The 22,247-nt window shown below is 41.0% G+C and overlaps 4 protein-coding genes across 6 annotated transcripts; 2 read left to right on the forward strand and 2 right to left on the reverse strand.

Moving 5' to 3' along the window:
• Positions 1–5,718: 5,718 nt before the first annotated feature.
• dhrs1 (dehydrogenase/reductase (SDR family) member 1) lies at positions 5,719–8,899 on the forward strand. Its single transcript, XM_019257229.2, has 9 exons — positions 5,719–5,852; positions 6,384–6,532; positions 6,798–6,941; positions 7,032–7,111; positions 7,290–7,422; positions 7,529–7,672; positions 7,756–7,825; positions 8,070–8,150; positions 8,236–8,899. The coding sequence occupies exons 2-9, from the start codon at positions 6,389–6,391 to the stop codon at positions 8,370–8,372; spliced, it is 933 nt and encodes a 310-aa protein (XP_019112774.1). The 5' UTR covers positions 5,719–5,852; positions 6,384–6,388; the 3' UTR covers positions 8,373–8,899.
• A 926-nt stretch (positions 8,900–9,825) lies between these two features.
• On the forward strand, positions 9,826–14,993 carry homeza (homeobox and leucine zipper encoding a). Its single transcript, XM_010746129.3, has 3 exons — positions 9,826–10,333; positions 11,097–11,188; positions 11,583–14,993. Exon 3 carries the CDS (start codon positions 11,610–11,612, stop codon positions 13,599–13,601), a length of 1,992 nt encoding a protein of 663 aa, XP_010744431.1. The 5' UTR covers positions 9,826–10,333; positions 11,097–11,188; positions 11,583–11,609; the 3' UTR covers positions 13,602–14,993.
• On the reverse strand, positions 14,214–19,001 carry LOC104931185 (RING finger protein 212B). 2 transcript variants are annotated; one of them, XM_010746128.3, is made up of 13 exons: positions 18,887–19,001; positions 17,675–17,797; positions 17,528–17,580; positions 17,364–17,438; positions 16,990–17,096; positions 16,797–16,899; positions 16,661–16,689; positions 16,533–16,573; positions 16,400–16,424; positions 16,262–16,313; positions 15,732–15,789; positions 15,567–15,597; positions 14,214–15,469 (listed from the first exon to the last, which is right to left on the reverse strand). In XM_010746128.3, the coding sequence occupies exons 2-13, from the start codon at positions 17,772–17,774 to the stop codon at positions 15,394–15,396; spliced, it is 750 nt and encodes a 249-aa protein (XP_010744430.2). In that variant the 5' UTR covers positions 17,775–17,797; positions 18,887–19,001; the 3' UTR covers positions 14,214–15,393. The 2 variants fall into 2 exon arrangements, with proteins under 2 accessions (XP_010744430.2, XP_027139017.1); XM_027283216.1 differs by having other exon boundaries at positions 17,675–17,800; positions 18,898–18,990.
• A 787-nt stretch (positions 19,002–19,788) lies between these two features.
• LOC104931184 (uncharacterized) lies at positions 19,789–21,852 on the reverse strand. Of its 2 annotated transcripts, none has more exons than XM_010746125.3 (10): positions 21,717–21,852; positions 21,470–21,636; positions 21,287–21,390; positions 21,095–21,183; positions 20,838–21,018; positions 20,637–20,742; positions 20,439–20,524; positions 20,166–20,257; positions 20,023–20,099; positions 19,789–19,930 (listed from the first exon to the last, which is right to left on the reverse strand). In XM_010746125.3, the coding sequence occupies exons 1-9, from the start codon at positions 21,781–21,783 to the stop codon at positions 20,035–20,037; spliced, it is 957 nt and encodes a 318-aa protein (XP_010744427.3). In that variant the 5' UTR covers positions 21,784–21,852; the 3' UTR covers positions 19,789–19,930; positions 20,023–20,034. The 2 variants fall into 2 exon arrangements, with proteins under 2 accessions (XP_010744427.3, XP_010744428.3); XM_010746126.3 differs by having other exon boundaries at positions 19,789–19,933.
• Between the last annotated feature and the right edge of the window lie 395 nt (positions 21,853–22,247).

A 22,247-nucleotide genomic window follows, 5' to 3' on the forward strand; every position in this document is an offset into this window, starting at 1 on the left:
GCCGCCGACCAACCCACTCCACCGATCCTCACCTCTTCGTCCCCTTTTCCCCCCAACTACCTTGATAGTAGGTGATTCAATAGTAAGAAACATCCGTTTTTTCAATGCCACTACAAAATGTTTCCCTGGAGCCACAACATCAATAATTATGGATATGCTCCCAAACCTATTCCAAGCACTCCCATCCTCCGTAGAGCGGGCCGTTCTTCATGTCGGCACAAATGATGTGGCCCACGTAAATTCGGAGCAGGACAAGGAACATTTCAACGACCTATTCAGTATGCTAAAAGACTCTGGAAAAGACATCTTCATTGGTGGCCCTCTACCCACGTTCCAACGCGGAGCCGAACGCTTCAGCAGACTCCTATCTCTCCACTTCTGGCTCCAGGCAGCCTGCAGGAATCACGGTTTTATTTACATAGATAACTTCAATCGATTTTGGAACAGGCCCTCCTTTTACAGGAACGACGGTCTCTACCCTAACAGACTGGGAAACCGCATGCTCACGGACAACATACTGCACACAGTACAATACGCCAGGTATGCCTGACTGTGTACATCTCACGCCCCTCTGTGTTTCTCTCTGGTGTCACCTAAACCCATGTTATCCAGCACTACCCCCCCCCTACTGGCCTTCAGTGGCTCCTCTCATCCAATACTCTTACACTGACAGTTCTGTGCCCATAATAAAGTCACATACTCTTTCCCCAAGACTGAATACCAGAGATAGTAGACTGTCTACTCCGCACATTGACCAACAGTTGATAAACACTGTTACTGGAAATTGCCCATCTCCTCCTCATAAACTTACTGAACTGAGTAGACCACGTGGAGTAAACTTCAGTCTTCTTCGCCATTTTCCAAGACACATAACTATTCACAAACTCAAGATTGAACTGTTTAACGTACAATCTCTGAACAATAAATCATGCTTACTTCATGACCACATCCAGGACAAATGCCTAGACCTCATGTGCCTCACAGAAACCTGGCAGAAACCAGAAGCTTTTTCTGTGTTAAACGAAACCTGCCCTAATGGTTTCTGCTACCTCCAGAGAGCCCGCACCTCTGGCCAAGGCGGTGGTCACGCAGTTATCCATCGCAGCGACCTGGATATAACCCCACTGCCCCTGCCTGAGCTGTCCTCCTTTGAGTGTTTGGCATTTAAGTGTAAGCCCCCTTTTGACATGACGATACTTCTCATCTATCGACCGCCCAAACCAAACCCTGTCTTCATCACTGAAATGTACAATCTTCTTTCAATATTCTGCACCACCTCCGCTAACCTCATTATACTCAGAGATATGAATCTTCATGTCGACTCCCCTTCCTGCCACTCAGCAGCTGAATTCCTACAACTACTGGACTGTTTTAATCTCAGCCAACTTGTCGATGTCCCTACGCATACTAAAGGTCACACCCTTGATTTGGTCATCACTGATTCCGTCCCCCTCAGTAAACCACAGGCCTATGGTCTCTGACCATAAAATCATCTACATGGAGGTGCCATCTCCATCACCACTCACTAGGCCACAACACCAAATCCGTTTCAGAAACCTGAAAAACATTAATGCTGCATCCATGTTCCTTGACCTTCAGCATCTCCTCTCAGTTAATTTTTCGACAGCCAATGACGCTGTGGACTTTTACAATACAACCCTGAGCAACATCCTTGACCACCATGCACCAACAAAAACCAGACTAGTTTCCTTCTCCCGCACAGCCCCGTGGTATACTAGCCAGTTAAGCAAAATGAAGGCGGCTGGGCGGGTACTCGAGAGGCGTTTCAAAGCCACAGGTCTCACCATCCATAAGCTGGCTTTCCGGGAACATCGGAAGGCCTACCCCAAGTCGCTTAGGGAGGCGCGTTCTCTCCATTTTTCCAAAATTATTAATAACAACCCTGGACACTCAAAGCAGCCTTTCTCAACTGTCAACCATCTCCTCAATCCACAGCCTCCCTTACTGCCAGAAATAACTGAAGAATACTGCAACAAATTCATGGTCTTTTTCAAAAATAAAATCAACTCCATCCGCTCTGGCCTCTCCGGTTCCTCCACTCCACCTGCCATGACCACTGAACCACAAATTGTAATCTCCCAGCCCCTAAATTCCTTCCCTTATGTCGGCCTCCCCGAGGTTGAGAATATCATCCGGAGAATGAAACCCTCCACCTGCACTCTGGACCCCCTTCCAACATCCTTGGTTAAAGATAACCTCTCTGCAATCAGCCCTCTGATAACCAAAGTAATAAACCTCTCCCTCCAGACTGGATTTGTCCCCGCTGCCCTTAAATCTGCCATAATTAGACCACGTCTCAAAAAACCCACACTCGACCCAGAAGATTTTGCCAACTATAGACCTATCTCAAATCTCCCATTCCTTTCCAAAGTTCTTGAAAAAGTAGTTGCTGCAAATCTTCAGGACCATCTTAATAACAACAACATCTTTGAAAAATTCCAGTCTGGTTTCCGATCTGCGCACAGTACAGAAACAGCCCTGGTTAGAGTAACAAATGACCGCCTGATGGCAGCAGACTCCGGCTCACCTTCGCTCCTTGTCCACCTCGATCTGTCTGCTGCATTTGACACTGTGGACCATACTATACTCCTCAACCGGCTACATCACTCCATTGGACTCAATAACACTGCTTTAAACTGGTTTCACTCCTACCTCACTGACAGAACTGAATACATCTCTTTTGGCAATGCAAAATCCCAGACACACACTATTACCTGTGGGGTCCCTCAGGGCTCAGTCCTGGGCCCCATCCTCTTTAATTTATACATGCTCCCTCTCGGCCGTGTTATTAATCGCCATGGAATTTTCTTCCACTGTTATGCAGACGACACACAGCACTACATCAAAACTGGCACACACCCCTCCCCAAATTCCCCATCATCACCATCGGTATCAGCTGCCCTGCCGTTACTCTCAGCCTGTCTGGAGGAGATAAAGGCGTGGATGAATCTCAACTTTCTTAATCTCAACAGTTCTAAAACAGAGGCTATTATTGTGGGCACCCCTAAACAGATCCAGGCATCTTCCATAACCAGCCTCACCCTGTCTGGTCATGACATCCCCCTCTCTTCATCAGTAACCAATCTTGGCGTTAGATTTGACCCCCACCTCACCTTTGAAACTCATATCAAACACCTCTGTAAGATCTCCTTCTACCACCTCAGAAATATTGCCAAGCTCCGGCCAAATCTCACTTTACCAGACTGTGAAAAACTAGTCCACGCCTTTGTCTCCTCCAGACTTTTTTTTGATTACTGTAACGCGCTCCTCATCGGGACCCACAGTAAACACCTTCAGCAGTTACAACTAGTCCAGAACAGCGCTGCTAGGATCCTGATGCGAGTGCGAAAATCAGAACACATCACCTCCATCCTTCATTCACTGCACTGGCTTCCAATCTCCGCTAGAATCAAGTACAAAATCTCTCTTCTCACCCATCAGTGCATCTATGGCAACGCACCCACCTACCTCAAAGAACTGCTCATCCCTCAAACCCCCACACGATGTCTCCGCTCCAAAAACTCTAACAATCTCTTCTGCCCGAGGACCAAGTTTAGCACCATGGGCAACAGAGCCTTCTGTGCCGCTGCACCCCGCCTTTGGAACGCCCTCCCTGACCATCTCAGAACATCTCAGACTCTTGAAAGTTTTAAAAAAGGACTTAAAACTTTCCTTTTTTCCACATCTTATCGTATTTGACGTGATTTCTTCTGTTGTGATTTATTTGTTTTTGTTGCTTTGTGTGCATATACTTTTCGTGTGTATTGTAGCACTTTTAGATTTGATCCAAATGTAAAGTGCATTATAAATTAAACTTATTATTATTATTATTATCATCTGTCCATAGGATGTTGTTCCAGAACCGTGAAGGCTTTTTTAGATATTGTTTGGCAAACTCTAATCTGGCCTTTCTGTTTTGAGGCTCACCAATGGTTCACATCTTGTGGGGAACCGTGTGTATTCACTCTGGTGAAGTCTTCTCTTGATTGTTGACTTTGACACACATACACCTACCTCCTGGAGAGTGTTCCTGATCTGGCCAACTGTTGTGAAGGGTGTTTTCTTCACCAGGGAAAGAATTCTTTGGTCATCCACCACAGTTGTTTTCTGTGGTCTTCTGGGTCTTTTGGTGTTGCTGAGCTCACCTGAGCGTTCTTTAATATTTTTAAGAATGTTCCCAACAGCCACACCTAATGTTTTTGTTATCTCTCTGTTGGGTTTGTTTAGATTTTTCAGCCTAATGATGGCTTGCTTCAACGATAGTGACACCTCTTTGGATCTCATATTGAGAGCTGACAGTAACAGATCCTAAATGCAAACAGTACACTTCAAATGAACTCTAGACCTTTTATCTGCTCCTTGTAAATTGGATAATGAGGGAAAAAACACACACCTGGCCATGAAACAGCTGAGCAGCCAATTGTCCCATTACTTTTGGTCCCTTAAAAAGTGTGAGGCTCATATACAAACTGTTTCACCATTCACCTGATTAGGTTGTAAATACCCTCAAATTAAAGCTGAAAGTCTGCAGTTAAAGCACATTTTGTTTGTTTTATTTTAAATCCATTGTGGTGGTGTATAGAGCCAAAAAGATTAGAATTGTGTCGATGTCCCAATATTTATGGACCTGACTGTATATTGCCCCATTAAAAGTGAATGAAATGTATCCTAATATTCCAGATGAGTATCCAACCTGTGACTATCTTTACAGATTATACGATTTGTAAATTGAATGAAATAAAACAATACTTTCTGGGACTTTCCTTCTTTACAGTTATTGATTAGACCATTGTTGAGATTGATACTGGAAATTATGAGATGACCAAAGTCAGTTTACTAACAAAGATGTATGTTTTGCAGCACTAACACTAGGTGTTAGCAGCTGTTCTTGTTAGCAAAGGTCTGACATTTCTAGTATATACAATCAGGATTTGGCATTATGACACATTTGCTCTGGCTTCAAATAAGTTATACAAAAATCTGATCACTGTAGTATTATAATCTGTCTACAAGCTTCCTGCAAAATGTGTTTTTTTTGACTGGCTAAATCTTTACTATCCGGGTTAGATGATCGTAGTTTGACCCATTTCTTATGCAAAATAATGATGCTGCTACTGCTACTGCTACTGATGCTTGTACTGTGAACAAAAGGCCTTTAAATACACACTGTAATGAAATCAGTTCATGTCGCACATTCTTGTGGTTACTAAAAGAGAAAATGGGAACACTGATAAGTTACAACACACTGTCGATGCTCCAATAAAGACTACTGTATACATGTAAACAGTCGACACATTTTAATGTGAACTGACAGAATAGATATAATCAGCGCCAGACTGCATATCTCGTTAGGAAGACTACAGCGTCATCATGTGGGCATTGTTGTACATTAAACCAAAGATCACCTCCGTGCAGCAAGATAGTTCACTGCTTTTGGTCTGTAAACTGTCATCAAATAAACCACAAAAAAAGGATTGCTACGTGACAAACATGACGCAAACGTCATTGTCAGCTTACTGAGATATAAAAACAAGTGTTCAAGTTCAAGTATTTAACCCAGAATATAAAGGTTGAGTGTAACTGCCCACACAAGTCTACCGAAATTGAAGCGAAAGAAGACGGTACGCGTCACCTCCACTCTTTGCGTTGTTTGACGTGTTCTCGCGATACTACGTACATACGGTGACTTACTCTTCTTGTAACTATCATATTGCTCAGTCTGTTGCAGCTTGAGTCACTGCACGGTCAGACACCGTGCCTTTGTCAGTTTTATTCGGAAGAACTGTTATTAGGACTTGACAAACCAGATCCAGCGCCTGCTGTGGAATAAGGTAATGATGCATTTGATGTAACTATACATACTGAGTGTTTTTTATTTGATAACAGCAGAATCTCGCCTCTTTTATTGTTATCGTTTCTAGTGGTATCAAAACGTCGCAATAGTGAATAGTTAATTTTTTATCTTGTGGTATTATGTTGTAGACTATTTCCCTCCTGTAACATGTAACATATCCTTGTAATAGCATTTCCCATTGTGAATATACTTAATGCAGTTATGGAATCTGGGCAAAGTTGACACTCTTTTTCTCACACTATCGTTAATCTTCACCGATAATCCTCGTGATCTGGCTCTTATCATTTTATCTGTGTCAACAGGCAAATGTTGAATAACTGACTGGGCCAGTATAGGAATGTAAGGTGGACAATGGCCCTAGACTTCAAGTGAACTTTGGGCAGTGGGAGATTTTCCACTTGACCTCTGATCCTATGCAACATAAAGAGCCCTCACTCACTATCTGTACTTTTAGTTAACATTGTGTACTACAGCTTACTGTTATTTGTGGTGTTGTTTCCTCCTTCAGGCACAATGTCACTGACTGGCTGGGTGTGTGTAGTAACAGGTGCCTCCAGAGGTATTGGCAGAGGAATAGCTCTCCAGCTGTCTGAGGCTGGAGCCACTGTCTACATCACAGGGCGTCAGGAGAAGACTCTGAATCAAACAGCAGCACAGGTGAAATTTCAGGATGCAATTTCTTCAAACGCTACAGTCAGACGGCTATTCGGTAGAGTGACAAAACTTTCTCTCACTGATGATGGTGCCATAAATTTGTGATCTATGAAAATCAGCTCCCAAAAATGCCACTTCCTCCATCCATTTCTTGTTTGGTGTATATTATGGAAAACAGTTCACCTGAAATGTAGTACTGCAGCAGTAGTGCTAAAGTCAGGATTTGTTTGGATGGCTCACAGCTGACGTGTTTATGTTCTCCACACAGGTAAAAGAGAGGGGTGGAAACTGTGTGCCAGTTATCTGTGATTCTACAAAAGACAAAGACATCGAAGAACTGTTTGAGCGGATCAAACGTGAACAGAATGGCAGGCTGGATATGCTAGTTAACAATGCCTATGCTGGAGTACAGGTATAAATAATGCACTTGTCGTCATGAAACACTATTTGGTGATTTGCATATGTAAAAAAGCAGAATTACTTTTGTACTTTGTTATTCCAGGGTATCTTCAATAATATGGGTAAGAAGTTCTGGGAAACTGATCCGTCCATTTGGGATTCCATCAACAACACAGGCCTCAGGTAAGTTTTCTGTGCTTAATCATGTGTGATGCATCACCTGAGTCATTGTAAGCAAACTGCTTAATCATTTCCTTGTGGCAGACATTATTCAACTTTGTGTTCAGTGGAACAAGAAGAACAAGAAAACAGGAGAGTGATATAAACATATTGTGACGTGTTTACTGTACTGTTTTTGCAGGGGACACTATTTCTTCTCAGTTTATGCATCCCGAATGATGGTGGCTCAAGGTCAGGGTTTGATAGTCACCATTTCATCTATGGGGGGATTGCGCTACCTCTTCAATGTGCCATATGGTGTTGGTAAAGCTGCAGTAAGTTCTCCTCTCGTTAGTCCTGTCTTTGTGAACAAAATATTGTTGTTGTCTATAATTAGTGCATTAATAATAAAAACCTGTTTTGTTTGTGGTTTGTTTCCAGTGTGACAGACTGGCAGCTGATATGGCTGTTGAGCTAAAAAGCAGAGGAGTGGTTTCTGTCAGTCTGTGGCCCGGAGCAGTACAAACAGAGCTCGTGTCTCAGCTCATAGTGGAGAAGGATACACCGCAAGGTGTAGATCCTAAGGTAGACATCTTCTCTACAGCAAATCCAATCTATGGTAGCTCCTTCAGTTTTTTTGCTAAATCTCTGGATTTTCTTTTCCTCAGTTTAAGGATATATTTGCCAACGGAGAATCCACAGAAGTGAGCGGCAAGTGCATTGTCGGCCTGGCAAAAGGTGGGATTGTACTATATGAGATGGTATTTACCTCACAATCATATTGTTAGAAGGAGCCTGAAATACACGCCAGAAAGGCTTTTCAGAAGTGAGCACTTGAGTAACTCAGCTCACATATTTGATCTGCACATGTTAACATGGTTTAAGAAACTGATTTTAATTCTGAGAAGCATTTATTGGTTCAACAAATTTATTCCACTTTATTTGCTAACTGAGCATAATTTGGTTTCTCTCTGCCTGAAAGATAAAAATCTGATGTCACTGACTGGCAAAGTGCTCATGACCTGTGACCTGGCAAGACGCTATGGGATACGAGATATTGATGGTAAGTTTGTATTAGCTTTTTGCTTTGAGCTTGTTTAGATATTAATGTTTTAGTCTAATTTCGATATCTTGTATCCTCTTTCCAGGACGGAGTGTAACTGATTACACTTCCCTCAAATTCCTCCTGACTCAAGTCCCATATCTCTCCTGGCTGTCAGCTTTTGTCCCTTCATTCATACACCTGCCACGCTTTGTCCTCAACATGGCAAATAACCGATTCTAAACATTTCATCTATCAGTACTGAAGTAGCATATCTACATCTACATCTAACTTCAGGGTCTGAATTCTAGCTAAACCTATAGTTGGCATGTCGGTGGAGGTTAAGGTGAATAAGTGTGACAAGAAAACATTTTATACTGACGAAGATGAAAGAGTATTGTTTAAGCTACTGTAAATAGACATCCATTTCTAATTGGGAATTTGATAAGCGCCTTTCTGTGAAGTAAACAGGGTAAACATGAAGGATGCTCTAGCATATTTTCGGTATTTAATATTAACACAAATGTCTGCTGAGGGTGAAGCCACAGCAATGGGAAACTTTTTAATGAAGCAATATACAAAATCTTATCTACTAATAAATATGACACATTTTAGAAGCATGTAAATGTTTGACTATTTTTGCAATTATTTTTGCATTTGTTTGTTATATCTATATTTAATGTATACACACAACACCACTACCGCTTCTGTATTCAACTTTCTAATGTATAACTGGCTGAATAAAGAAATTTACTGCTACACAAAAATTATATCAGCATCTTGTGTATGTTATTGTATGATTTTGCGCTAACAATTCATTTTAATTGCTATTTCTGACTGAGATATAAATCATCACAGCTGCCTTATTTTCAGTCACAGAACAGCATCTGATATGAATTCAGATTATTGCTCAAGGACACATTTATCGCTGACACTGTTGATTGTCTACTTCTATCTTGTTTACAAAATGAAGAAACATCTCAACAGATGTCTTAATGTCTTAACTGTTTCTTGTTAGAAGGAGGATTTATCAGTATGTGTAAACCTCTCTGGGTCTTAATTTTGATGATATTTTGGGAAGTAATACCAGGCCATAGCAATGGTCTTTGGAAATTGTGAGGTCAAGTCCCCCAAGCACAAATGCTTATTTGGGTCTATTTTATTTATTCACTTTAATGCTCAATGAATTGTTTAGATCCACTTTCTGTAAGTGTTATTAATCAAACTGAAGGTTTTAATGCTGTTTCAAAGCCTACTATATACTACCAGCAAAAAACATCTTTATTTATTTGTTGGCCAAAGTTCAATTTAAATACAATCCGTCTAAAGCTTGTGGATTGTCTCATAAATACCACAATGTTCTTAAAACAGTGTAACTTCTGCCAACATTTTCTGTTGCTAAAATGGCCACATTTCCAGAAAATATTTAGTGTCTTCAGTGGTAGGAGGCTCGGAGGCTCTGTAAGTTTGGACAGGGGTCTCGGAGGAGGCTACAAGGGTGGTTCAAGTATTTAAAATGATTAAACTCGTGTTATTTATTGTGTTAAAACTGAATGAATCAGACGAATTCGGTGTTTAAATGTTACAAGATGATGACTGTTGTTCATATCTGATGTTTATGGGCCTGTGTTGTGGGGGGGGGGCGGTTGACGTGAATATGTTTAGCCTACTGCCACGGATTTATTATACAGGCGCCTCCTCCCTCCAATCCATGGCCTGCTCTCCCAGACTGGCACACCCACCCCGCCGTCACTGTGGGAGAGTCAGTTGGGCCTTGTGGGCTTCCTGGTCTTCAGCTCCGCCTCGCCTCGATCTGGCCGGACAGGGAAAACACTTCTCAGTTAAAGAACAAAAGCAACAACGGATGGACCGAGGGGGACGAAGTAACGGCGCCTCGACTTCAGCCTTGAATCTCACGGATTGAGAGATTTCAGCCATCCACGGCAGGATTTAGCCGACGACTGAACTCATACGAAAGGCGACAAACTTGGTCGGCTCGCATCTTTGTATCCCGACAGTAATCCGTCGAGGTGCTTGATAAATAAGACAAGGGTCAAATAGACAGACAGACGGTATTGTTTGCCTGGTCTTCCTCTAAACTTCGGCCATAAAAAGCGGAGTGGAAGAGGGGAAACTCTGACGAGGTTTTCTTTTCTTTTCGCTCAGACGGACCTCGGGGATAAAGGGCTGTTTTGGCATTTTCGGTAAGTTTATTTTTATGTTTCACTGAAGCGTGTCTGAAGGCGAAGTGCGCCTGTGCATTGTGAAGCGTTTTAGTTAGTACGCCATAAAGGGGGAGACACTGGACTGCTATTGCCACTGGCACAGTGAGCAACTTTTACAGCTTTTTGTTACACTAAAACAAAGATAGTATGTATGAACTCTCACGGCGCATTACAATAAAATACGAACCAGTGCGCAGACCGTCCCATGATCTCATCCCCGTGGGTTCCAGTGTGTCATAAATGACTAATACAGTGATTTCATAATTGTTTGCTAATGTTTTTGGTACACTTGAACCTTACTTGCGTGGCTCAAGCGACCCAAATCGTCGGCCATGGCGTAACCTCTTAACTAAACGCGTAACATTTCCTCTGCTGTCCTAAATAAAGAAACAATCCTCCCAATTAAGAGGACATAGTTACGTGTAACACACTTTTCAATTAGATGTTACAAACACCTGATTCATATAATTAGGTTATGACTGCATTAAGGACAAAAGTGTCAATAAATACTGGTGTATGTAAGTATGTCTGAATTACAAATTATGGCATTTAGCTGTTTAACTATCAAACTGGTATTTTCATTGGGATATGTTGGAAGTGTTGGCTCAACACCTGTTGAACAAAATTGCATATTCTTTGAGTTTTTCAAAACATTTTTCAAAAGGAATAATTGATACTGTTGAAGTGTGTGGTGTGCCAGCTCTTGAGCATGACTAATGCAACTCATTTTCTCCATCTCCAGGTTTCTCTTGTGGTGTCTGCCTTTGTGAAGAGGCTACACTTAACTTTCAAGACTGAGAACTTGGGAGTTGAACAAAGCCTGACTGGAAAGGGGTGAGAAAGTAGACCGTGATGGATTTCTCATAGATCCCCATTCCCCATGCTCCCACCCTTTGCGACCAGTACCCCCACTCACACAAAACAAAAGTCAGTCACCACACTTTGGGGGAGGGGATCCCAGTCTGGACAGAGTATACGACTAGTTTCATTGGGAGTTCAGAATTAGGAGTGCAAAGTAGGGGGGAGGGGAAACAGCTGTCAGATAATTGACTTTGAAAATGAATGAGAACAGAAAGTTCTTAAAACATCATAGTCTGTACTCCTTTACTTTACTTCACTTATTTTCCTCCTTGTTACAGTGATTTTATCTTTGAAGTGAAAACAGTTTGGCAGTTGCCACCAAAAAAACCCATCAACAACTAAATCAGCCGTTTTGTTTCTTTTCCAGGCAAAAGAGCTTATTTTGCTATCCCAGATGGCGACCTACGGTATTGGCAGAAATGGACTTCTTATGGGCGTGAAGGAGTCTTTTGAAGAGAAAGTAACAAAGACTGAATGTGAAGGAAAGCTTGAAGTTAAACGCTCCTCCAAGGATCTACGCCATTCTGCCAGCTCGGCTGAAAGCAACGTAAGTGGTGTGGCTAGTTTCACCACCAACCACAACTCTGTTGTGTGCCTGCCTCTAGTGTCAGAGGGACTGAAATTGGTATGGACACAGTCGGATCAAACCCGTGAACTTGACGCAATCCCAGAGCTAGTCCAAGCCTTTAACTTATTTCCATACCCATCATCCCGTGAGGTTAACACCTTGGCCCGAGTATGTGCCTTGCCACTGGACAAAGTTAAGGTGTGGTTTATGGTGCAGAGAATTAAATATGGTATCAGTTGGTCCTCAGAGGAGATAGAGGAGACACGGCGGAAGCTTGCAGTCCCTGAGCTTTGTGATGACTCTGACACGAACGAGGAAGCCAAAATAAAGAGCAAGAGCTATGAGGAATTGGTAATTGAGGATAAGGATGGCAATGAAGTAGAGGGTGCTCTCTCCAGCTTCACCCCCCAGATGAAGAAACCAAAGTGTGAGTCACCAGATTCCTACAAACCAGCCAAACCCACTGCCCCGTGTTTCAGTTCCACCCTCCCTCCTCCTCAGGATTCATACTTTTACCGCCCACCAGCGGATACGCCAGCAAGCACAGCAGCTGATGTCTCCCTTGACCTTTCAGACTCATCTTCACGACAGCACCGCCATGGGCGCTACAAAAAATCTAAAGCTCAACTTGCTGCCCTTCGAAAGAGCTTTCTCAGAGAAAACTGGCCTGCGGAGGCTGAGCTTAGACGTTTGCAGGAAGAAACTGGATTGAGTCGCAACGACATTCGTAAATGGTTCAGTGACAGCCGGTACCAGCTTAGGGTTGGCAGAGGAAGCCTGGCAGCAGCCCAGAACTACTCTCAACACACTGCAGTTGGTGGTAAACATGATCAACAAATTCAACCTCTTCCACTTACTACACAAAAGACTCGTCAGCTAGACGGGGTGAAGGGTCCTGAAGGAGCCCGTAACAACGGGATTAGAAATTCACATTTCTTTCAGACCTTTTTGACAAACAGCCTGGAAGCATTTGGGGAAAGGGTCCTTGATGCTGAAGAGTATGACGGTATGGAGGAGCTGTCTGGTGATGGGGACAGTTTTAAAGAAGAGGAACTAAGTGAAGAACAACCCTTGCAACTGACCAAGACCTGCAAGATTGAGCCACTAGAACTATCAGCAACATTAAAATCTTCCCCCTACTCTTCCCCCTCTGGCAGCCCACCACTGAATGCCTCGCCCAATAAACCACTTTCAAAGAGCATCAGCACATCAAAGAAGTTAGCCCACTCAGCCAAAGCCAGTCCCTCACAAACTCCTTCACGCATCTCAGGGGCTTCGTCATCCACATCCACATCCCCATCCCCTGCCCTCACTCCTGCAGGGCGACCAAGAAAGACCAAGGAGCAGTTAGATGTGTTAAAGCAGCACTTCCTGCGCTGCCAGTGGCCCAAGAGTGAAGATTACACTGAACTTGTTAAGCTTACAGGTTTACCCCGTGCAGATGTTATTCAGTGGTTTGGGGACACTCGGTATGCCGTTAAAAACGGCCAGCTGCGCTGGGTGAAGGGGGTCCGCGACCAATTCTTGGCAGAACTTTCAGCCCAGCAAAGCAGCAGTGGTTTAACTAACGGAAGTGGCTCTGTGACATCTACTCGGGTTGGGGGTGGCCGCAAACGAAAATCTCAAGCAAATGCAGCAAGTACAGATTCCCCTGATATCCAGCCATTGGTAACATATTACCTTTCAACGGGCTCACTACATGAAAAAGACCTTGACACTCTATGCAAGAAATCCAGAATGAGCTACCAACAAGTGCGAGATTGGTTTGCAGCTCAGGATGTTGGGGAGACTGATCAAGAACTTATTGTTACTGAATAAGACACTGGAACCAGACTTACGAACATTTATAACAAGTTGGCGGAGTGTGCTCTTGGTATCTTTTGCACCAACAAGCATAGTTATTACTTTGGTTTAAATTGCTTTAATTGAGGCAGGTTTGTAACATCCAGTCTTCCGAGTACAAGCCCAAAGTGAGGTTTGTGTTTTTTATATATGCTGCATTTCCTGCTTATCCTAATATATTTGGATTTGAATTATAATTGTGTTGCTGTAAATAGGACAGTAACTTGTACACTGGTTTGCTATATTTTTGAGCTCATTATTTTTGTTTAGATATCACTACTACAGATTTCTTTAGTATAATACTGTAGCAGTATAATTTAAACTGCTTGTATGTTTGGTACCTGACAATAGCAGATAAGTAACTGCTCCAGAAAAATGTCTATGTTGATAAATTTGTTGACTGATCACTGTGTGTAATCATTCCTTTACAGCCAATAATTCCTTGTCATGAAAAGCACACTGGACATGTACACTTTAAATTGACATCTTGCACTTTGGTTTTAGAGCCTGCTGCCATTATGTTCATTAAATCCAATTATTTCACAAATGATGAGTTCCTAATTTAACAGTGTCATTTTTGATCCATCAACACTGAAACCAGTTATAATGATTTTTAGAAAACAACATGATGAATTGAATTTTACTACTGTCTACAGTACATTTCATTTCTGAAACACATTTCCCAGCTGTCTTTTAGACACTCTGCTGTAATACTTGACTTACTGTTTTAATACTTTGCTTATCATTTCCATTTCTTTTTTTTCTTTTTTCTTTAGGGCTAACAGTACTGAGAAAGCAGCACAACATCACATAAACGTCATAGAGATTTCAGGATTGCGAACTTCAGTTTTGATTTGCACTCATTGATTCAGTCAGTATTTTTACATCTCCTTTGTTTTAGGTGTAGGATGTGACTTGATGGTTTATAATATAGACAAAATAGATAACATAATTGAGTCCATGTACTGCATAGTAGCAAAGGGTTTGAATCCAAAGAAAAAGAAAATACCATTCTGTTAAATCGGATTATGAATTGTAGAACTTTACACATTATGGTTATCAGTTCAGAAAAACTCCATACTCTATAGTACTTATTAGTTAACCTACACGGGTGATGTGGGCTTTAAATGGAGTCAGAGTTTAGTTAATTAGAAATGTCTGGAAAAAGTTTAGATGAGCAGAATGTTGGTAAAGCAGTGTCATCACTGTGTTTTGTCATTCTGTTAATGAAAAGTTAATTCAAGTGTCATGCTGTGGAGAAATATCCATAACACTTAGTGTCTTCCTTTGCAGATGTTTTCATTGTATGTTTTCCTGTTCCCATTTGCACAATTGTGTCACTGGAAACCAGTAAAGGATTTGCCTTCATAATTGTGTGCCAGCAATGTTTTTTGTGTGCTGTAATGACTCCAACTGATTCTGACTGCTTAAATTTTATTTTTTCATCAGTGTAAAGTGTGTGAGCAAAGCGCAATTGCCTGTGAAATTAAATGTGCATACACGTTTTTTTTAATATAATTTGCTGTACAAATTGCCACAAGAAATATATGACCATGAGTCAACCGAAAGACAGTATTGCTAATTCCTAAACACATGGTACATCAATATAAGCTTAACAATTAAGTACCCTGTACTCAACAATGTACAAGACATGCAATCATTGCTGACAAGCGTTTCTGTGCAATAACAAATTTGTACCTTCAACAGAGATAAGACATTGCAGTCCTGATGAACTTAACTGACAAAAATGTCCCCACAAGGCATTTCATTAACGTCTGGGTGACTGTATTGACAATCCACTCATGAACTGGAACTGGAAAACATTAGGATTCTGACGCTGTGTTCTGAAGATGACAGAAATCGAATAACTTAGCTATCTCCTATCAAGAAAATTTAGAAAGGTGATATAATGGCAGAAGTTTATTGGAAAGCATTTCTTACCCCGTAGGAGTGCCAAAGGATGTGGGTGTTCCTTTTTAAAATAGAGTGGTGAGAGAGTCTTGATTAAGGACAGAATGTATTTCATTTTTGAGTTAAATAAATGTATCCTGCTCATTCACAGAAACTATGGTAGAGCTACAAAAACATGTTTGCAAGTACACTTACTGTGTAGATGTTCATGAAGAGAACTATGGCTAGATATGGAGGTAGTTGATCCAGGAGTCTGACAAGAACAGAAATAGGTAAGGTAAGTGGTAAGTGGCAAAAAAAAAAGCTATGATTATGTGTTCTAAAGAGGGTCTGGTGGTCTATGAATGTGAAAATCCATTCTTGGCCATGGCAATTGTAGTTTGACAAAAAATATTAATCACGTGATAACCTCTTCTAGATGTTTGAACCACATCTTATAGTGTTCATCAATGTATTCAGAACAACAACAGAACAAACTCTCTACTGAGCAAGACAGTGAGATGAAACCTCCTGGAAATCAGCGGTAAAAAGCTACAGTATTTACAGTAATTGATCTTGAGTTCTGATTTTTGTATTGACAAACTAATTACTACGTCAACGAGGGTCTAACAAAAAGTAGATGTAAGTTAGATTTTAAATAATTACCTTAGTTTCCAACATCATAACATTTGTTTACAGGAGGCCTAAAAACATTACATGGAACCATTATGACTCCCAAGACTTACTGTGAGGGAAGATAGACTGGGACCTCTGTCTCTGGCCCATCCCTGCAAGTCACTAAGACACAGACAACATGTTTAAGCACATTGTGATCATGTTGCAAAATAGGGAATGAAATTCACTAAAGAATGACAATGTCATACCTCACAGTTCTTGAACGAGGGGTAACTAGTAAAAGAAAACATCCACATCAACTTGGGTTAAAAAAAAATCTGAAATAAGCCACCAAGACGTAAAACATTACAGTAACAATTCTACTAAAATCACTGGATTTACCTGGAGAGGTGACGGCCACAGGGAGTGACATTCTTTGAGTACTATTTATGCAATAAAAAGTTATTACTCACTCACTCACACATTAATGGAGGAAAGTTATTGAAGTCCTGAAATGTTAATTGTTTTACCCATCTATCTGTGACTGTCCTGGAGAAACCTGTGGCATAAAGTGTGTAGGCTAAATTAGATATTTAACTTATTACCTGAACACCGGTATTTTTGTCAACATGATCTTTTTCTTTATTAGATTTTTGGAACACTTACCCTTCTCTGAGAAAGTGGCTTTTTCAATTCGGCAGTTTCTCTTTTCAGCTCTGAAAGCTGCTTTTTCAAGTCAGCGTTCTCTCTTTTCAGCTTGGAGAGTTGCCTTGTGATAACAGATGTGGGAAGAATAGCGCTGCAATAGGGGGGTTTATTTACACACCCACAGGTGAACAATAAGATATATTAAAATCACCTGTAACTCTGCTCACTGACTTCCTTCAGATGCCTTTCCAGTTCGATAGACTTATGCTTAAAGTGTGCCGTGACTCTCTCCATCTGTGTCTGCTGAAAAAGCGCAATCTGTGGAGAATGAAGACCTCTCAATCAAATATTATGTAAATCAACCTTTGGATTATAGCTCAGAGATTCCCAAATGCTCTTAGAACAACCCTAAAGTGATGCTTTTAATCTTGTCAAATATCACTCTAACTGAAGCAATCCCTTGTTGAATTACTCACTGACTGGTTATTAATTGACTGACTGCTCTGACATTTAACATCCAAGTATTGCAATTAAAAAGGGCAGCAGCAGGGCTTGAGGGGGGAAAGCTGCACAGAATAGACAGACCTGTGAAATGTGTTGCAGCCGTGATTGGATGAGCTTTACAGGGTCCTTGAAAAAAACCTTTTCCTGTGGCTTCATCTGAAATAGACAATTTGCAGATATGTTGTAGTATAAGGCTGTCCTTTGTTAAGACAGTCACCTGCAGTAAAGATGTCAAACTCACCCACCTCATCTGTAATGGGCAGATAACTGCAGCTGGCCCCACACACACTGCACTGCTCTGAAGGAAAAGACATAATCACAAGCGACATATGTAGCCAGAAACTGTGTTATACTTAAAAAGTAGAGACAAATTAACTTAGCAATTGTCTTACTAGATTTAATGCATGCTTCACAGCAGATGTGGCCACAGCTGGACACAAGAAACTTTGACCCCCTCCTTGTGAAGCACTGATTACAGTGGAACCAGTCCATTTTAATCCTGCGGGTTTCCTCCTCTGCAAACAAACGCACGATCACAATGCGATTATGTAACATTAGATATTATGGCATATGACCATAAGTATATGGACACGCTTGGACACATACATTTGCGTGTACTCTTATTGGGCATTGAACTGTTTTTCCTTGCTCGTAGCAAATCTTGATGCCACATGCATAAAATCATCTTAGGCAATAGTGTGCTTCCAACGTTGTGGCTTTGTGGCAGTTTGGGAAAGGCCCTTTCCTGCTTAGACATGACAATAGAGACATGTTTTTTCAAACTTTGGTGTGGGAAATGATGACTGGTGATGACAAAGCCCTGACCTCATACCCATTCTAACTTTAGGATGAAGTGAAAAGTCAGAAGTCAGAAAGAAGAAGGCAATTTTAACATGAAGTAGTAGGGTCAGCACAGGTGTTACCAAGGATACTAATTAAGGTTCAGTTCCATTTAGTGCAGCACAGACTTTCCAGTGAGCTGACGCACACCACAGCAGCACCCTGACTCTGTCTGACCTGAATATAACAAGACCTTAATTACTATCATTAGTAACACCTGTGCTGACCCTACTATTTCAAAATGGCCGCTGTGAAAAACACTCTTTCGACCGAAAGGGAGCAAAATCCCCACATCGTCTTCCAAAGTCTTGTAGTGTAATGCTGGCCCAGACTTCTACTGACAAATTAATGCTCACAGCTTTTGGTTATGTATTGTACCAGTATTTAGATTTAATACCTTTAATATTAAGCTTTATATATATATAAATAAAATTGAGGCTTTTGGGGTGTAAGTTAATCACACTTACTTTGGTATAGTTACCAACATAGCTCAACATTTCAGCATTAGTTAATTAGAGACCATTAACTCCACACACACCAGTACAGTGAGGTGCAGCAGTGTATTGTGCTGATAAAGTTACTCATCCATAATCCATAAACAGTTTATACTATTAGCCAGTGTCTTTGCTAGCTAGCTTAAATTGTGGAAAATAGTCGTTTTCTAAGACTTCACACGGTCAAACAATAAGAAACACACTGAAAACTGTCAGGACATGTTGGTGAGAAAATATTTGCTTCGTTATGTGTTACCCTGCTCACATTACCTGTGTGTCTGTGGTTGTAGTTTTATCCTGACAGAAGTTGCGGAGCTCAGCAGTTTTTTTTTGTGTTTGTTTGTTTTGAGACTGCGCGCGCTCTCGCGATTGGCAGAGTGACGTAAGACCGCCCCCGGTCAGTATCTCGGGTCTGTTAAATATTAATATACCAAAATGTATATTTGGACTAACTTTGATACGTTATATGCAAATGGTATAAAGTTATTGTATTATTTTAGTCAGTATTGGTTGTGCCTGGATAGATGGAAAAAAAAATAATAATCTGTTGGAACAGAAAGTTTTTTTTATTTATTTTTTTAAACAGTCCTACTCTTTGAAGGTTGACAATCTCGCTGGTTATCTAAAAAACACAACATACACCAAGGACACAAGTTGCACCACGTCATGTCATAACACTTTGGGTCTACAAATTCAAGATATTCACCTTATGGCTTAATCATTAATCTTTGGTCTCTTTAGTCATTAACTACAAGTAGCAGCAGTGCATTTATTCTGGTGTGAATGAGGTGATGGACTTGATTACATACATAATCAGCTGGCATTTCAGCACGAGCCACGTAGGAACTGATGGAAAGTGAGTCTTAACTTTGTATTTTCATTAAGACAAACTATTAAATAAATAATGTATGCAATTCACAGCTCACTGAGTTAATTCTAATTATGGTGGTGGCCCCATTTCTTCACAAGTCAGCAGTGTTGGAGTACTCATAGCATCCTTTTCACCTTGGGAATAGACAGGTTGTTATGGACAAACAAACCCTTTTTGTGTATCAAGTTAATTGCCAAATGTGTGCCTCAGTTTTACCCAGGAGAAAGTTTTTAGTTAACATGAGTCATGAATATACTAAAACTCTGAATGCATTCAAATCAAGTCAAACTTAACATTCAAGTGGTTTGGAGACATCTTTAATGGCCACATTATGATCTGAAATGCAGAGAGACGAGCAGGCATTAAGCTTTCAGAAGCTTGCAAAACCAAGAATAAAAACCCAATTCATATTGAAGCAATCAGTCCACAAGATGGATCCATTCCTGCTGAGAGAAAGATAAGGCTTACAGTTGTTAAGGATAAAAATTGTATATATAGTGCAACACAAAAAAAAAAAAAAAAAAAAAGGGCTTACCTGGAGGCTACGTCAGGAATTCACTTCAGTGATGGTGAGTGGCCCAAGAACTGCCTTTTGTACTACTCCATGCTTCCCTATTAAAATATTAAGTTTTAGTACAGTGCGATGAGATCAGTTTAATAGACAAGTTGTATAAATACCTGATGCCATACTCCTCGTCCTCCTGGACTTGCAGATAGAGTCACAGCAGTCACAAAAATTGCTATATGCAGGGTTGTCCAGCAGCTCCCAGCTGAGTTCATAAACAACAAAGTCTTTAACAGCAAGTTATTCTCAGATGTCCAACTTAATTGTTAAAGCTTGATGCAGACACAAGCCAATGTTACAAAATGTTTTGAACATTTGACTGGCCACTGGATGGCAAAAACTATTCAAATTCAGATATAAATGTAGTTCAAGTGGGACATTTTTACCCATGCTCTTGGTTATAATGGCAGGCCTTGTTGGTGTTATCAAGACCAATGGGATCCCAGGCCACAAGTTTGCAGTGGATGAAGACCTGTCATGTTGAGATGAGTTTGCAAGGCAAAGTTTGTTTTCAGTAACTGCAAATATCATTTTTCCCCTCCTACAACAAAGTCCTGCATCTAAATAGACTGATGCTGGTTTACCTCTTCTCCAAGAGCAAACCTAAAAGCTTGAAGGGATAGATGGATCTCTGATGGTTTTTGCCTTGTTTCAAACTTTGAGCGGGATACCTTACTGTCCACAAGACACCTGTATGGTTAGAGAACAGTTTCTTACAATCTCTGAGGAAAAAAAAAAAAAAAAGTTCATCAAGTCAGTACTTATTGCCAGTTTAACAAACATACCCCTTATTGGCGATTATTGGGTATGTACTGCTTTCAGGATGCAGCTCTTGTGTGCTGGCCGCTACACATTCCTCAAGCAGCAGCAGCAAGGGTTGATGGCTTTTCTGTGCCACACTAGCCATGATGGGGATAAAGGAGCCCAGAGAGAAACTAGTAGATTCAGCAGGACCAGAGAAGTCAGCTATAGCAGGAAATTGGTAAGTTAGTAAGTTGCTGAGAAGTCTGCCATTTCTAGCAAGGTCATGTTTTACACCCACCATTCATAAGTCCAATGTGAAACACTAGATCTCCTTGACCGAAAGTATCAAACACTGGGTCATAAATCAGAGGGTACCAGTCTTTGGGCCTGCACGAAATAAAGCAGATTAGGTACAGCAACTAAACACATGCATCTGTAGAACTCTGATAGCAAGACCCAATATTAGTATTGTAGTGCTTTAAACATTCACCTCTCATATGCACAGGCAACTGGGTGACTGAAGGGGAGAATGTGAGAATCAGGAGAGGAAATGTAGGTCAGATCATTGGCGTACATCAGTTGATTCCCAGCAACCTACAGGAGGGACAGATGGCGCTAAGCATGAGAATATACTTTACTTGGTTTGTAGTTGGATGTAGAAGATACTACTCACCATTCTCCTGAAGTTACAGTTATTGAAATCCACACTGAAAACAGCCTCCCTGGCTGTGACACTGGTGGGAAAACAGCTACCCAGACGAAAGAGTGAGGTGTCAGCCTGGGATCTGCTCTCTGTCCACACCAGTGTCACAAAATCAGGATGACAGTCCAGTTTCATGTCTATAGAGGGCACAACACAAAGAACTCATGTTTCTACTCATAGGTTTTCAGTTAAAGATGATAAACAGCTGTAATATTACCTGCATATACAGAGAGGGCAGCTGCCAGGCTCAAAAGCAGTGCACTTTGCCAAAAGAAAGCCATCATGCCTGAACACTTGGCCCTGATGCTCTGGGTGGTTTTATTCCTGACTGAGAGACATCAATCAAGAAAACCACTTTCATCTGGTGTGTCAACAATCTCAGGTGCAGCAATCATCAGCCTAATTAGAATAAATCTGGAGAGCTTATTACATCACACGTTAGACCCATTTCATTTTGATATGTTGCAGCTTGATCAGCAGCATGTGAAGAAGTATTTGTGTATGTTTTGTGGAAAGATTTGTACTTTTCATAATTGTCATTAGAAGGATGTTATATGACATGACACATTTAGATACATATGTTTATGGTATAATTTAATTTACATCATAATCACAGATATAGACGCTCATGGTAAGCAAGGTAACAAGACAACTTTTTTCTTCACTATCCCTTTCTTTATTATCCTTGCAAACATGCCAGAGGTGTTAATAGTGTGAAATCTAGTGTATCCATGCAGAGTCATCTTTT

The sequence above is a fragment of the Larimichthys crocea genome, chromosome X (genome assembly GCF_000972845.2).
Source record: "Larimichthys crocea isolate SSNF chromosome X, L_crocea_2.0, whole genome shotgun sequence".
Classification (NCBI taxonomy): domain Eukaryota; kingdom Metazoa; phylum Chordata; class Actinopteri; family Sciaenidae; genus Larimichthys; species Larimichthys crocea.